This window comes from Manis javanica, chromosome 7 (genome assembly GCF_040802235.1).
Source record: "Manis javanica isolate MJ-LG chromosome 7, MJ_LKY, whole genome shotgun sequence".
Taxonomy (NCBI): domain Eukaryota; kingdom Metazoa; phylum Chordata; class Mammalia; order Pholidota; family Manidae; genus Manis; species Manis javanica.
The window spans coordinates 42404383-42420160 of record NC_133162.1 but is presented as its reverse complement, the minus strand read 5'-3'; the positions used below and the strand labels follow the sequence as shown (position 1 = coordinate 42420160).

The following is a 15778-nucleotide window of genomic DNA, read 5'->3' as shown; positions in this document are numbered from 1 at the left end:
AATATCTCCTGATATAAACATGAGCAACTTTTTCCTGAATGCATCTTCTCGAGCAAGGGAAACAAAAGCAAAAATGAACACATGGGAACATCAAACTAAAAAGTTTCTGTACAGCAAAGGACACCATCAACAGAACAAAAAGGCATCCTACAGTATGGGAGAATATATTTGTAAGCAACATATCCAACAAGGGGTTAACATCCAAAATACATAAAGAACTTACATGCCTCAACAATCAAAAAGCAAATAACCCAATTAAAAAATGGGCAGAGGATCTGAACAGACACTTCTCCAAAGAAAAAATTCAGATGGCCAACAGGCATATGAAAAGATGCTTCACAAAGAAATGCAAATAAAAACCACAATGAGATAGCACCTCACTCCAGTTAGGATGGCCAGTATCAAAAAGACTAAGAACAACAAATGTTGGCAAGGATTTGCAGAAAGGGGAACCCTCCTACACTGCTAGTGGGAATTTAAGCTAGTTCAACCATTGTGGAAAGCAATGTGGAGGTTCCTCAAAAAACTAAAAATAGAAATACCATTTTATGCAGGAATCCCACTCTAAGGAATTTACCCAAAGAATATAATTTATCAGATTCAAAAAGACATATGCACCCCTATGTTTATTGCAGCACTATTTACAATAGCCAAGATATGGAAGCAACCTCAGTGTCCATCATTAGATGAATGTATAAAGAAGATGTAGTACATATACACAATGGAATACTGTTCATCCATAAGAAAGAAACAAATCCTACCATTTGCAACAACATGCATAGAGCTGGAAATATTATGCTCAGTGAAACAAGCCAGGTGGAGAAAGACAAGTAGCAAATGATTTCCCTCATTTGTGGAATGTAACAACGAAGCAAAACTGAAGGACTAAAATAGCAGCAGACTCAGACTCCAGAAAGGGACTTGTGGTTACCAAAGGGGAGTGGTGGGGGAGGGCAGGTGGGGAGGGAGGCAGAAGGGGTTTGAGGGGTATTACGACTGGCACACATGGTGTGGGGGAGATCATGGGGAAGACAGTGTAGCAGAGAGAAGACTAGTAGTGACTCTGTGGCATCTTACTACACTGATGGACAGTGACTGCAGTGGGGTAAGGGGGGGACTCGATAATATGGGTGAATGTAGTAACCACATTGTTTTTCTTGTGAAATCTTCATAAGAGTGTATATCAGTGATACCTTAATAAAAAAAAGAAAAGTAATGCGTGAATCTTGTTTGGACTCTCATTCGAAATAAACCAACAGTGAAAAGACATCTATGGGGCAACTGAGAACATTTGAATACTGGCTAGTTACTGTATTATATTAAGAAATTGCTGTTAATTCTTTAGGCATAATGATATTATAGTTCTGCCTTTAAAAAGAAAGAGTCCTTATTTCTTAGAGATACATTCCAAACTATTTATAGATGAAATGATACAATGTCTAGAATTTGCTTTAAAATAATCCAGTGGAGAAAGGCAAGTGGAAGGTAGGTTATAGCTAAATCAAAACAGGTTGTATGTTGATAATTGGCCAAGATAATCATGATGGAAACCAGTGATAAGTACAGAGGGGGCTATTACAACATTTACTCTTATTCTTTACTTTTAAATGTATTTGAAATTTTCCATAAAAAAGTTGTTTTTTATTTTTAAGATGATGTCTGCCTAATTTTAAATACTATGACATTTAGAATATAGGTCGAGGGCAGTGTTTACATAACTCTTTAGATCTATAGTCATGTCAGAATTAATCTGGTCACAAATACCATATACTATATGATTCCATTTATATGAAATGTCCAAAACAGGCAAATTTTTAGACAGAAAATAGATAGGAGGTTGCTTGGGGCTGGGGAGAGAGGTGAAAGGGGAAATGGAGTGACTATTAAGGGGTGCAAGGTTTCTTTTTTGGGGGGATGAAAACATTTGAAAACTGATTATGGATGGACGATTCTGTGAATATAGTTTAAAAACATTGAATTGTACACTTTGATTAGGTGAATTGTACAGTATATAAACTATATATCAATACAGCTTTTATTATTTTTTAAAGTAATAAGTCAGAGAAAAATACTGTATGATCTCTTTGGATGTGCAATGTATGAAAAGCCAAACTCATAGAAACAGAGACTAGAATGGTAGTTGCCAGGGCCTGGGGGATGGGGGGAAATGCAAACGGTCTAAGGGTACAAACTTCCAGTTATAAGATGAATAAGTTCTGGGGCTCTAATGAACAGCACTGTGACTATAATTAACAATATTGTATTAGATAGACATCTTAAAGTTGCTAAAAGAGAGTAGATCTTAAATGCTCTTAACCATATACACACACAAAAAAAGTAATTATGGATGGTGATGGTTATGTTAACTAACCTTATAATGCTAATCACTTGTCAATGTAGTCATGTATCAAACCATCACATTATATACCTTAAACCTACACACTGTTATTTGTCAATTATATCAATAAAGCTGGAGAAAAAAGTAATTGGGCACTTAACAAATTGCTTCACAATAAGATAAAGAAGGACTCCCCCAAAGATACATTGTCATATATGGATCCTAATTGGCATTTTCCTGCATTATCTACTTCCTGATTTATTTCACCTGATCACTTTTTTTTATTCTGTCATGTCAGTTCTTAAAGACTCAATTTAAAACAGATTCTAGCAAAAATAAAGGCTAGTTTGATGTGACAAAGTTTTAAGAACTTACTCATTATATGGATCTTTTAAATTAGTTTTTGTTCACTAATAAGTAATAAATAAATGTTGGCAGGTACTCTACCATATTGTTTTTAGAAATAAAACTTTCCTGGAGGCTAATTTACCAGTATGTATCAAGAGATTTTAAAAATTTTATAGTCTTTAATTGTTATTACCCTTCTAAAAGTTTACTCTAAGGAGCTATCAGAAGTATGGCTAAACATTTAAGTATAAATCATCACAGTGCCCATTACTGTAAAAATGGAAGTAACCTATCCAACCATAGTAGAATGGTTGCCCATATTATAGTATGTTCATATGCATTATATTTTAGTCATTAAAGGTAGTTTTTTTCAAAGGGAAAATACTCATGGGTGTAATGTAAGAAAATGACAGAACTGTAAACACATATTGTAATGATCCTACTTTCTGTAAAAACAAAACCAAACAAATATGTAGTATATATGCATAAAAAACAAAGCAAGAAGTAAACTCATGAAATTACTGAGAATGGGATTATCAGTGATTTTTGTTACTTTATATATTTTCAAAACTATCAACAATTGAAAATTTATTTTGGTTAATACAAGGGCATTTAAATATTTGACATTAAGTTAGTTTAATTCTAATCACAGTGTATTCTTTAATATTTGTTTATTAGTCTTCAAACACTTGACATTTATGTATCTTTCTCCCTTATATTGGACAGGAAGCCATTTGAGGCAGACTTCAGCTTTTCCTCATTCTTTATAATCTTACCATACTGCCCTGTCCTATGTATCTAAGAAGCACTTAATAAATGTTATTTAAAAGTCTATACTAGGATGCAGATCTTAAAAAATGTATCTTAAAATCAAATCTTATATGTATGTGATATTCCTCCCACAGCTCCTGGGAACATAGTAGATATTCAATAAACTTTTGTTTGGCTGTAATTAGACAATTGTTGGCAGCATGCAAGGAACCTGTACCATCATGGAAATTGTCATACCCAAGCTGAAGTTAAAATTCTCTGGGTATTTCACAGAATCATACATACCACTTTAAGAGTTGGAAAGTATCTTTAAAAAATCCATAAACCAATACCCTCATTTTACAGGTAAAAACTGGCCCTGGGATATTAAGGGACTTGTCCAAATTTATAGTGACAGTTAATGATGGAGCCAGGAACACAGTTCAGACTTTGGAATTCCTAAATGTATCAAACTAAGATATAAATATCCTTCATGTCTTCTACTTCCAGAACTAAGTCTGTGATGTACATTTAAGGTACAGACTTTATTCTTAACACAATATAATCTCAGGGAACGTCAGGTACCCTACAGGCATACTACTTTGAAAATTCTAAACCTGGCAGCTCCTGAAGGGATCAGGGAAAGGCTTGATAGTGCTAATCCATTGTGATATGGAAAAGCCACTTGGAAACTTCACTAAATGTGGACATCCTTGTAGCTAGTTGGATCTGGAAGCTGGATCTTGGTTTAGTTCAGCTCCTAAACCACAGAAGACTATATCTTCCTCTCAGCCTCCCCCACCTCCTGCTGAGTTATTCTCAAAGACCTATGACAAAGAAGTAAAAAACTAACCTTTTCAAACAATAAGGCTTCTCTCTCACTTAACCAACTTTACATTTCCCTGTCTGGCCCCGGAAGATGACTGGTTAGCCAGAGACGGGTAAGATTCCTTAAGGGAGGAACAACCGAAGACAGGCACAGTCGCAGGGGGGCCATCAGGTGAGAAATTGGGGATCAACAGAGGTGAGGCTTAGAACCTCTCCCCCCCTGTTCTGAGAGAAATCTGCTGCATCCATGGATGTTTTATTGCCCTTGTCTAGCTTGGATTAACACATAGTCTACAGGCACACACCTGATCATCTACATTTGCTCTCTTACAACACTAAACTATGTTTTCTACCTTTATCTTGCATCTACCTACCATTCAGCATTTTATTAAAAATAATAATAATAAAGAGAGAAATGTGGTACCCACATATAAATCAAGTATAAAAATCAAATGAATATTCATATTTGAACTGATTGTTTATAGTTCATAATGCATGATCAAAACCGAAAGTTTCTGTGAAGACTGCCCTTGTACTGTTCACCATGTAACTTATTCACTATGTAAGAATTTGTTCTCCATGTAAGAACTTGTTCGTTATGCTTCAGAAGATTGGAGACTGACAAAAATTAGGCTTGGGGTGGATTAATGATTGTGCATTGAGCATTGACTCTCCTATACAGAATTTTATTGTTAACAACCATTTGATCAATAAATAGGAGAGATGCCCTCACACACACACACAAAAAAAAAGTACACACTTCCAATTGTAAAATAAATAAGTAACCGGGATGTAATGTATAGTATAAGGAATATAGTCAAAATATTGTAACAACTTGGTATGGTGATAGCTAGTACCTAGAATTATCATGTATATAAATGTTGAATCACTGTGTTGTACACCTGAAACTAATGTAATACTGTGTGTCAACTACCCTTCAATAAAAAATAATTATCTAAAAAAAAAAAAGACCTATGAACCATTTCTTAGCATTGTACACCACAGAAGCCCTGGGTGTATACTCATTGGTCTCTTTCTTTAAAAGGAGGAAACTGGGCCACAAGTGATGATTCTGTCCCCATTCTTCACTTTAGCCAGAAAACTATCTAGCCCTTGTCCTAAAGTATTTATTAGTCGTCAGAAGTTCTACCACTACCCGCTAAGCTGGGGATATTATTTGGACAGAACACTACCTCTTTTCTGATCTTGTCCTCTTGCTTCTAGCTTTTATACCTTCTTCCCCTGCCCCTAGTTGCATTCTTACCTGTTTGGCTAAGTGGGTGCCACGCCACATCCTGCTGCCCCCATCCAGAACAGCCAGCTTGAGAAGCCTGAAGACTGGCCTGGTAGAAAGACTCCAATTCTGAGGCCTCCTTCTCTGTGTCTTGGTTCCAATGTGGATGCAAAAGGATGTGGTTTCTTTCTGGGTATGCTACACAGGTGTGGGAATCATGGGAGGAGGACTTCATTCTTACCCTAGGGACCCCATGATTATTAAGCTGAGAATCAAAGAGCCTTGTGACATTCACCCAGGAATCCAAAGGCAAGGAAGTCCCCAAGTCGATACTGGTGCCCAGCTCTTTGGGCCTAGCATCTCTCACTTGAGATGCCTTCCCTTGGTACATACCTGGCTCTGCCAACCTGGGCTGTCTTCCTCTAGAGGTTTCACCATTAGGCAGCCCAGCATGCATGTCAAGACAAGGATAATTAGCAGGCTCTTCCCAGGAAGGCAGTCTGTCCCTATCATCCAAAAAGATTTGCTGTTTTTCCCAAAGCCAGAGGCCTTTCCCTTGACTCTGTGAAAAAGGAGGCTTACAATCGGAAGGAGAAGAGTTCTTCCTTAGATTATTTGGCAGACTTCTATTCTGGGAACTTGTATCATCCCTTGTGGGAGCAACCTGCATTCTCTGGAACTGCTCTGCTAGAGAGCGGACAAGCCCCTTTGTGCTGGGAAACTCTGGTCTATGGGGATCTTCACTGCCTCTGTCCACTTTTGAAGTCAAAGTTTTGAGACTTTTGGTTTGGAGGCATTTGCTAGTTTTCTGTACAGTATCAGGAGAGTGATGCAGAGTCAAGGAAGCAACAGGCATTATGGGGTGGCAGGCCCTGTACAGGGGAAGGCTGGGCTGAATTGATAAACTTGAAGGACTGCAGCCTAGGCTGTGTGCATCTCCTTTCTCAGATGTGGCTATTCCAGGTGGGTGTGACCAAAGCATCACCTGGAATGACTCAGCAGGATCCCTCTTTTCTTGGAATAGCTGTTCTTGATCAATGCCTCTTCCTTCTTGTAGGGGGAACTTGGTGCAGCTGTTGTCACCCCAGGAGCTTTGCAGCTTACTCTCTGGTACATCTAAGAGTTTCCAACCATGATGAGCATTCTCAGTCCTCCCTGGTGTTTTAGGTAAGCCCTGCCTGTGGAACGCAGAGGGGTCAGTGCTGTCCACCTCAACTGAAGTCAGAAGGTTCAAGGCAGACCTGTTAGGGGGATTGTGCTGTGGAGCAGACAGGGCAGATGACTCTGGGAAGAGTGATGAGTGTGACTCATGGCAGGAAGCAGGTGAATGGACAAAAGAACTGGCCCCAAACTTTGTATTCGTGCAGGGTTCCAGCTGGGCCTCCCGGCTTAGTAATACTTGGAGCGAGATAGGTTGTTCACTGAAATAAATGGAGAAAGCCAGTCATAAGCTGCCTTGATTGACGAGATCACTTACAAAACGAATTCTTCATTCATTTCTCATTTCTAGCTACCCACAGAGGGAACAGTAAAAATAAATGGAAAGACAAGCACAGGTGGAAGAGAAGAGAAGGCACATGGTCCACTCACACCCAGGTAGTAGGTAATATTAATCCTCATTATTAAATGCCCTCATCAAAGCTGCATACCGTAATGTTAAGTAAAGTCCTTCCAATATTCCTCACTACTTGTGAAAGCCCATTCCAATCATATTCTACTTGCAAATTAAAAAACAAAAATTGCTAGTCCCACATGCAGATGACATGGGAAGTAAGCAAACCTTGGAAACAACTCTGGGGTCCTGAGAGGCACACCAGCCAAGAGAGCCAAAAGGCCACCTTTACAGTGTACAGAGTGATTTGGACTCATAGAATGACACAGAAATCAACCATTTCAAGTATGTATCCATAATCTGGATTTGATTGTATCACTTATTGATATTAGTTTCCCCAAATTAATGTAGTGTGACTCTTGAGATGTAGGTGTAGGGATTAACTGTATTTAGTTAGTTTCTCAGTAATTGTTTTGTATTTTTGCTAAGAAACTCAGGGTTAGAAGCACTTAAATAAAACAATCACCTACATATATCAAGTGGCATAAATTTTCTGGAAAGAATTTAGTTGCCTAAATTGCTTATATTTAAAACATATCTGATTAGATTATCAGTTCAGCATTCAACTAGTCGAATATACAGTAGGAGAAAAGAAAAAGATCATAGCTATGAGCATTAAATTTGAATGATAATATACTGTAGCCTTTTGTGAATGTAATCACCCAGTCACACTTACATCATTATGAAAAATATATGAGAAGCCAAAAGGAGTCAAACAGACCTGAATTTGAATTCCATGCTTCTACCACTTACTAGCTGAGTAATCCTCAGTACCGTACGTATTTTATCCTCTTTAAGCTTGAGTTTCCTTACTTATAAACTATTGCTAAACAATAGTCCTGTCTCCTAAAGTTATTTTGCTTAGTGTTTTGCTTAGTGCCTGGGCATAGGCAAATGTTCAAAAACTGTTAGTTGCGTTAATAATATTTATACTCTGAAAATTACTCAGGCATATTTACAGTCAAAATTAATTTTTACTTAACTCTATCCTAATTTTAACAGCCAAATTCAAGGGCTAAAGTGTGGGAACTACATCAGTGGCCACAGGGACTTTTTCCTAGCCTTGACCATAGGGAAGCAAAAGAAAGGCAATTTCAGTGTCTCTTCTCTTTGGTTCAATTAGAGCAGGAAGACTGCCTTCTCTGCTTCTCTGAGGGACAGAAAGCACTGAAATTTCAAAATAGACCATATGTTTTCTACTGCAGCATGAAATGCAGCTCAAGACTGCCATGTCTAAGAACACAGTATGTATAAATTTAAAAATCAGGTTATTATACAAGTCCAGAGACAAACTTACACACAGAAAATATGGACAAGTGGTCTACTTATTATGCTATACTTTCACATCTTTCTAGGAATTATTAAGAAAAGGACCAGTAGTGGGATAAGCTTTTCACCATGTGTCTGACCTGAAGGAAGGCAATCTTTTCAAAGGGTTCTTCTCTCTCCCCTGTAGTCTCCAAGACAATGAGAGCTCCCTGCTATGGAGCACCCACGGTCACCTCCTCCCCTGGTGTCCATAAACTGCAGTAGTTCCCAGGCACTACCTTATTGGCTGAGGGAGGGCCTCCCCCTGTGAGGGGGGGCAAGCTGAGGGCTGCAACGGCGGCTGCTGCTGCTGCGATGATTGCTGCTGCATGCGATCCTGCAGGCTCCGTGCTTTTCGAATACTGATTTGCAACTTCTTATCGACTAGGGCTCTGCTGTGCGTGCTAGAGCTGACACCATGCAGGGCAAGTCTTAGTTTAGCTAAAATGCAAAAGAAAATATAGCAGAAACAGAACATAAAATACAAACAAAAATAAAAAGAATAAAAGTGAACCAAAAATGAGCAAAGATATGCAGTAGAACTCAAAATATGCAGCAGGAATGCAAGGCATGGACCATGCACATACTGCCCAGGGCACAGAGCTGGCTCTGGTTTTAAGGAACATTCATGGAAGCCATGGAGGCCAAACAAGTTAATTCAAATAAAAAAAACAACAACAAAAAGCTAAACTAAAATGAGTCAGAAAGGTAAACTGGTGCTTCCTTCTTAGAGGGTGTCACTGTCGTTGTCCTTTGCAACTGACCTGTCCAACTCTGGTCTCCACATTCTGTTTCCAACTCCTCCTTCCCAACAGCCAATAGCAGAAATAAGATCCAAATCTGCATTTGTCTTTATAGAACACAGTTTCTTGTGGGTCACTTTTAAGAATCAGATATGAATTTTAAGCCATAGTCCCTTGCCATAACCTTATGGTGTAGCATACCAGGAAGGCAGGAAAGAAACAAAGAATCAAATATGCAAAGCCACAGGCCTGGGAAGTCACAGCCAATTTATTCATTTCTTCCTTCCATAAGCTCTACCTCACTAGCCAGTGGCTAGAGAAAGGTCAGATGAACCTCACATCTGAGGTCTAACTTTATCTTGGGATAAGAAGGTAGGTGTGACTGGACAGTTCATCTGTGGACTCCTGCTGAGGTTATTCCAGTAAATATATGTAGGCCATAGTGATCGCACATGTCATTCTTAGAAATATGAAGGGCAAAGATAACTAAAGAGCCTCAGTTTGGGATAGTGATACATAAAGCTGTTTTTATCCCATCTGAGTGATGACACTAATAACATATTTGTGAGGTTAGTTAGAAGTGCCTTAGCCATAGCAGTTAGAGTTACTTACAGATAGCTTCGTTACACAGAGCCAAAGCTGCAGCACAGTCACCCTTCTGTTCCAGATGCAGCGACTCTTCAAACACTGAATCTGCCTCTTGCAGGGCCCTCTCAAAGCCGTCACTCCTCCCTGAAAGGGCCAGCACTTTTCATTTTCATTAAAACTTGTTCCAACTTTTCCTATGTACTGTTGTTTCCCTTCAGTGCACAAAGATACTTGCAGCTGAGCCTTAGTCCAACTGTCCATTGCTACTAAGAATTCGCTGAGACATGTCAGACATCCATTTTTGCCCTGAAACTTTATCAAAGCCTTCAAAGAGGGAGATGTCATTTTCTACCACATACTCCAACTCAAAGACGTCTGGATCCCTCAAGGAAAGAGCAAAGTGCTGTCTATAGCTGAAGGATGGGTTCTTATGCCTGGAACTGACCTGCTTTTCCACAGCGCCATAAGGTACATCTTGCCAACCAGTGTCAGAATGCCACAGATCTCCACTGAGACCTCCACTGCTGTTTAAGGCAAAACTGGCTTCAATGCTCTGTGGGAAGCCATCTGTGATACTTCTTTCCTACCTCAATTCACAGTCCTTTCTGCACCACCCTCACCTGGACAATCAGTCCATCTGTTGGGCACAGGTGTATACAGTTCATTTATCTACCTCAACCTATCTGACCTCATTGTATCTGCCAGAGCAATATATCTATCTGCCTTTGTTGTTGGCTTGCAAGCATGTAGCTTTCATCAGCACTGCTAAGTATTTACTTTTATCATGCCCTTGCTCGCCAAACCTACCATAAAAGTCACCTTCCCATACAGTGAGCATGAAATATTCCTTCCTCCCCTCAAAGTGAACACATACCAAAGCAGGTGCAGGAAGAGTCCAAGTACAGTGCCAGATGAAAAAGTGAGGAAATACCGTAAGGACAATTTTTGTAAAAGAATCCTTAAGTTTATGTACCCCCCCTGCCTTTTACTCACTCATAACCATAAACTGGTAGTAAGCTATAAATTCACCCACAATTGGGATTAAGGGTAAATTTCATAATCTCACAAGAAAAAAAAAATCAGAATGTCAGAGTCATTTCTCTTAGAATGTTCCCATCCTCCATTTACCTCTGGCTGGACATGGTAAGAAAGGCTCTTCCATAACCCTAACCTTCACTCCCTAATTCACCATGGCTTTTGGATATTAATGTGAAGGCAGTTGGAAGTATTAAGTTGGTTCTGAAGAACCTGGCATTCAGATTTTACCCTTTAAGAGATGTGGCTCCCCACCCCCAGGTCTTTAGTTTTCTAATAATACTTGAAATCAACTGAATCTATACAACCTTTATAATGAGAAGAGATGGCTAGAGCCATTAAAACAAAAACATTCTCTACAGAGATAGGCAAACTATAGTTAACCAATCGCTGTATGAGGTTTTAATTCCTATCCTCCAGAATCTTAGCACTGCCTTCCCTGCTCTTGCAGAGATACTGAACCAAAGTGTAAGGACAACTGACAATAAAATATAGTGAAAGGGATTCCTTCTCACCTTTAATGTACTACACAACTGACAAAGTGGGGAAATGTAAGGAAGGGAAACAAGACCCCTCTTTCAGAGGTCATGTAAACCTGCGACATCAATGTGATATAACTTGAGGACAAAAAGTAGGAAAAAACATCCAAATGTAGGGACAGCAAAGGAATTCGGAACTTAAAACTAATTTGGAAACAAATACAATGCCTAGGAAAATATAAGCCAACAACTGCTTTGAATCCAAAGACAGCACAATTAGAAGAAAAAATTGGCCCCCAAATCGACCTCCAAATTAGCCCAGGAAGCTTCTGTAAGCACTGACAAAAAAGAGGGAAGTGGTCCACAAAAAGCAGCCACCCAAAATAGCACTGCCTCCTACTCTGTACACTACTTCAGCACAATTTGTTACATCTGGGGATTCTGAATAAACTCATTTTATAGAAAGAAAAATGAAGATCTAGGCTTCAAGGGCCTATTTAAGATAGACACTTTGGCCTTTTGAACTCTTATTTTGAAGGCTAGTCTCATCTGGTTCAAAGTGACATCCTAAAGCAACTGAAGAAAAAAAAGTGACTAATGTGGGGCAGATGGGGAAGCTTAAGTAAAATCCATGAAATTGTGTAAGATGAAAATAATTCATCAGAGTATCAAAAGGCAATCAGGCTCTGTGTTTTGAGAACTATTTGATTCCCTGATGCTCCAGGTGGGAAATCTTAAGGGAATGTTTCTACCGCACAAGTAGAATTCCCCTCACTGTCAGAGTGGCTTGCTCACTTCCCTGTTCTGCTGTTTCTGAACTGTGACTAGTTTTATTTACACCTCCTATAGATGTTCATGGAAAATATTTTTCATGAACAATATACTATCGCTTATCAATAAGCTTTTACTAAATGGGCCTAAAATCAGTCTGTCTCCAATCAATAGGCTTGTCTCTTCCTACTTCAACTAGCTCTCACTAAAATGACTGAATCAAGATAAAATGTAACTTTGCTAAAGAGATGCCAGGGAATTTACAGGCCTGAATTTTTTTTTTCCTTCACTCTCTCTCTGTTCCCATCACCCACAATCTAATGCTCACAATAATTACCCTGACTCTGCAGTTCATCCAAGTCCATGAAGCGGCTGGGATGAGGGTTAAACCCTTTAGCTGCCTCTAATTCCTTCTCTCGTTTCCTTCGAAGTTCCTGTTCCTGGGCCCTCCTGGCCACCTCTTCCTGCAATTCATCCAGTTCACTTTTGGAAGATATCTCCCCAACTGGAATACAAGCAAGGGAGAAGAGAAGTCATCACATTTCCATAACCAAGACTAAGCACCTGCTGTATTTATGGCCACTGTACTGCTTTTCTTTTGGAACTCTTGGCTTCAATTTGGAGTTCATGTTTTGCACAGTGCATTCCATATCAGATTCAGGTGAGATCTGGGCTGTGAATAACAACAACAACAACTATTTACTACGTTCATTTTAACAACATGACAACTAACACCTGATGAGCATTTACTATGTGACAGGTACAGTTTTAAGCACTTTTACATATATTATTTTACTTAATTCTCCTAACAACCTATGAGGTAGATACTATTATTGCCCATGGTTTAGAAATGAAGAAACCGAGTCACAAAGATGATAAATAACTTGCCTAAGATAACAAATACAGTAAATGGTAGAGCTGAATTAAAGTCAAATAAATTAAATTGATAAGCCTTGCTCATAACCATTAGGGAGCATTTCTCGATCACATATCATTGATTTACTGGGAAGCTTCAGGCAAATCAATTTCTTACTTTTAATTTCCACCCTCTTTAAGTGAGTTTGTAAAATATCCATAGCAGTAGAGATTCCATTTTATAAGTGCTCATAGATGGAACCAAGCAGATTTAAAAGAATGTCCATGATATACTGAGTGAAAAATCAAGTGAAAGAATAATAGGTATAATTGACTCCATTTTATTTCTTTTTTAATTATTGTAATAAACTTATCTCTATACTTGTATAAGCATAGGGAAAAAATATAGAAAAATACACAGTATATCATAATAGTAACATTTAGTTCCTTCAATTTAAAGAGAGAAAGGGCAGGTTATTAAATTGTTAGACTTATTTTACTTTTGTAATTTTTTTAAAAAGTGAGGTGACCAGATAAAAATGTTCTGTGCCAGACTGAAATGCCTGGATCAAATTGTGAGGCATAAGTAGGGCATACTGTACAAAGAGAATGGTGGGGGTAGTATGGTGTGAAAGGGATTTGTTGTAACTCCTTGCTAAGTATCTTTTCTCAGTTGAGGAATCCTCTTGGTGAAATTGAATCCAGCTAGTGCAGAATTGGGGCTATTAGAGAAATCATGAGACTCAGTCACAGTATGCTAAAAAGGTATTGGCTATCTGAAGAAAAGAGAAGGGGGAATAAGCTCATGTATGATCACAAGTTTCTCAAAGCAATGTTAGTCAACATAAAATAAATTATAGTGTGAAAAATAAACCAAATGTTTAATTTCACTCAGAAGCATGAATTACTAACTATAACCTACTTCAGCCCAGGATTTCAGAGACACCTGCTTCTAAAAGCATTGTTCTATTGTGCCACATGTCAGCAACCTATGGTACTCATACCTAAGAGTTCATGCCTTTTTATTACCACTGCATACCTCCCTTCCAGCCACCTCTATGAATTTTCAGTGGCTAGCAAGAGGATTGGTGGTCAGAGCAGTAAACCTGGTTTATTTCTACAGACTGGCACTTCAATTCTGTCCTCTTCTTCCTAGTAAGCTGGTTACCAATCTATATCCAGAAGCTAATTAAGTCAGACTACAGATAGGTTTCTGCCCACACACGCTATGCCCAACTGATCTAACAGACCAGGAAGAAAAAGAAATGAAACACATCTTTCAGAAAAGGTTGACCTCTAAATTAGTCAAGTAGCTTCCAGAACTCAGCAAACTAAACTGTATTGGATACTCACCACCTTCCCTCAACCATCACAAAAAAAGTCTCCATGTTGGGGAGACTGCCCATTTCTCACCTCAGTTTTCACCTTTGAGCCATTTGGGCAGGGTCTCTACTTAAGTGGAATATGCACTGTAAAAATATGTTATGAGAGGAATGTAAAAAGAGGCTAAAACTAACAGCTACCTCAAATCTCTACCCTTGGTATCTCATACCCGAAATTTCAGTATTCTTTATTTTCAGGCTTTGTTAAAATGCTAGTTTCCCTTAGAGAAATTATATTTAATTGTATTTTAAAGTATTTTCAGTCCCATTTAGTATGAAGGAGTCAGATCATTTCTTGAGAGCTTGTTTTGAGATGGAAGGAGTATAAAGACACAAGGCACACTTACAGGAAAACAAAACAGGGATACTGGACAGGATGAGGAGGCAGGAGTAAGGATAGGTTTGACTTGCTTATTTCCCACGTAGCCTACATGTCCCTCTTTGTTATCTCAATCCACAGTACTAAACAGTAAGAAATCCATCTATACCAAGGAAAGCCTTAGAACTTATTTTGTCAAGGAATGCAGGTACTATTGATACTTTATATTTCTGATCCTTCTTGCTCCCACAAGGGCTCTCCCCAAGGCAGAAATAAACAATCAGGCAAGAGAACAAAAACAGGTAAATCCAAAGATGGAGCAACTCAAATGCCCCCACAAATGCCCTCACATTGACATTACTAATGGAATACTTAAAGTACAACTGTCCTCCAACTTCAAATATGGTCTGGTAAAGCTATCTGCCAAATAGAACTGGCAAGGCGATCCAGTCCTCCAAATTCAGTGTCTTTCTGCTTACCTGAGAGGGGCTGATCCTTCGTCCAGCCACTCCTGGGCGCTGTAGCACCCCCCTCCAGAATGCTACTGCTGTGAGACTTCGGGATGTGACGCCAGGAAGGTGCCAACCCAGCTGATCTCTTAACATTTGTATCCCTTCAAAAGAGAAAACAAAGTCTAGTAAAAGCATAAGAAGGGTGATAACTAGCAACATTCCTAGGACTAAGTTCCCTCAAAAAAAAAAAACAACGGACATCGAACTAATAGAATTAAAGTATCTGCTAAACTACTTCTGCAAGATTGAAATACCTGCTCATTCCCCAGCTTATCTCACCTCATTCACATTTTATGCATCTAGCACAATGTCTGGCATACAACTTATTAAATGAATTAATAAACACATGCTTCATATGGATTGCCTTCCTCTTTCTTACACCTTTCTAGCATCTTCTCGTGTGTAAAATTCAACAGGGTCCTGTGCCCAAGGAAGAGCAATGGGAAAGTATGAAGATGTGGTTGTCACCTTTGTAGAAGATATAATCACTCCTTTCAAAGCAGCTACACTGTTAGGAAAATTGTCTCTATGGCAACTCAGTAAAAACAACATTCAGATCTGAAATTTATAAAGTAACCTGGGCCCTATGGACAGCTGGAATGAGCACTATTTATTTATTTAAAATATGTCATTGTTATCTTTTGGAATTATGACTATCATTGGCTTCATAAAACAG

General features: G+C 38.7%; 1 protein-coding gene across 50 annotated transcripts in view; it reads right to left on the bottom strand.

Moving 5' to 3' along the window:
* USP54 (ubiquitin specific peptidase 54) overlaps window positions 1–15778 on the bottom strand; it is a 141281-nt gene that overhangs the window by 17441 nt on the left and 108062 nt on the right. For 41 of the 50 annotated variants that reach the window (XR_012133175.1, XM_073240822.1, XM_073240845.1 and 38 more), the window contains 5 exons: window positions 15070–15203; window positions 12372–12539; window positions 9774–9908; window positions 8658–8859; window positions 5529–6919 (listed from right to left, as the gene is read on the bottom strand). Coding sequence is in view for 48 of the 50 variants with exons in the window: in XM_073240822.1 (XP_073096923.1) it covers window positions 5529–6919; window positions 8658–8859; window positions 9774–9908; window positions 12372–12539; window positions 15070–15203 (2030 nt within the window). In the remaining 2 variants the exon portion in view is untranslated. Of the gene's footprint in view, window positions 1–5528; window positions 6920–8657; window positions 8860–9773; window positions 9909–12371; window positions 12708–15069; window positions 15204–15778 lie in introns of those variants that run through there. The other 9 variants (XR_012133176.1, XM_073240862.1, XM_073240855.1 and 6 more) reach the window with 6 other exon arrangements.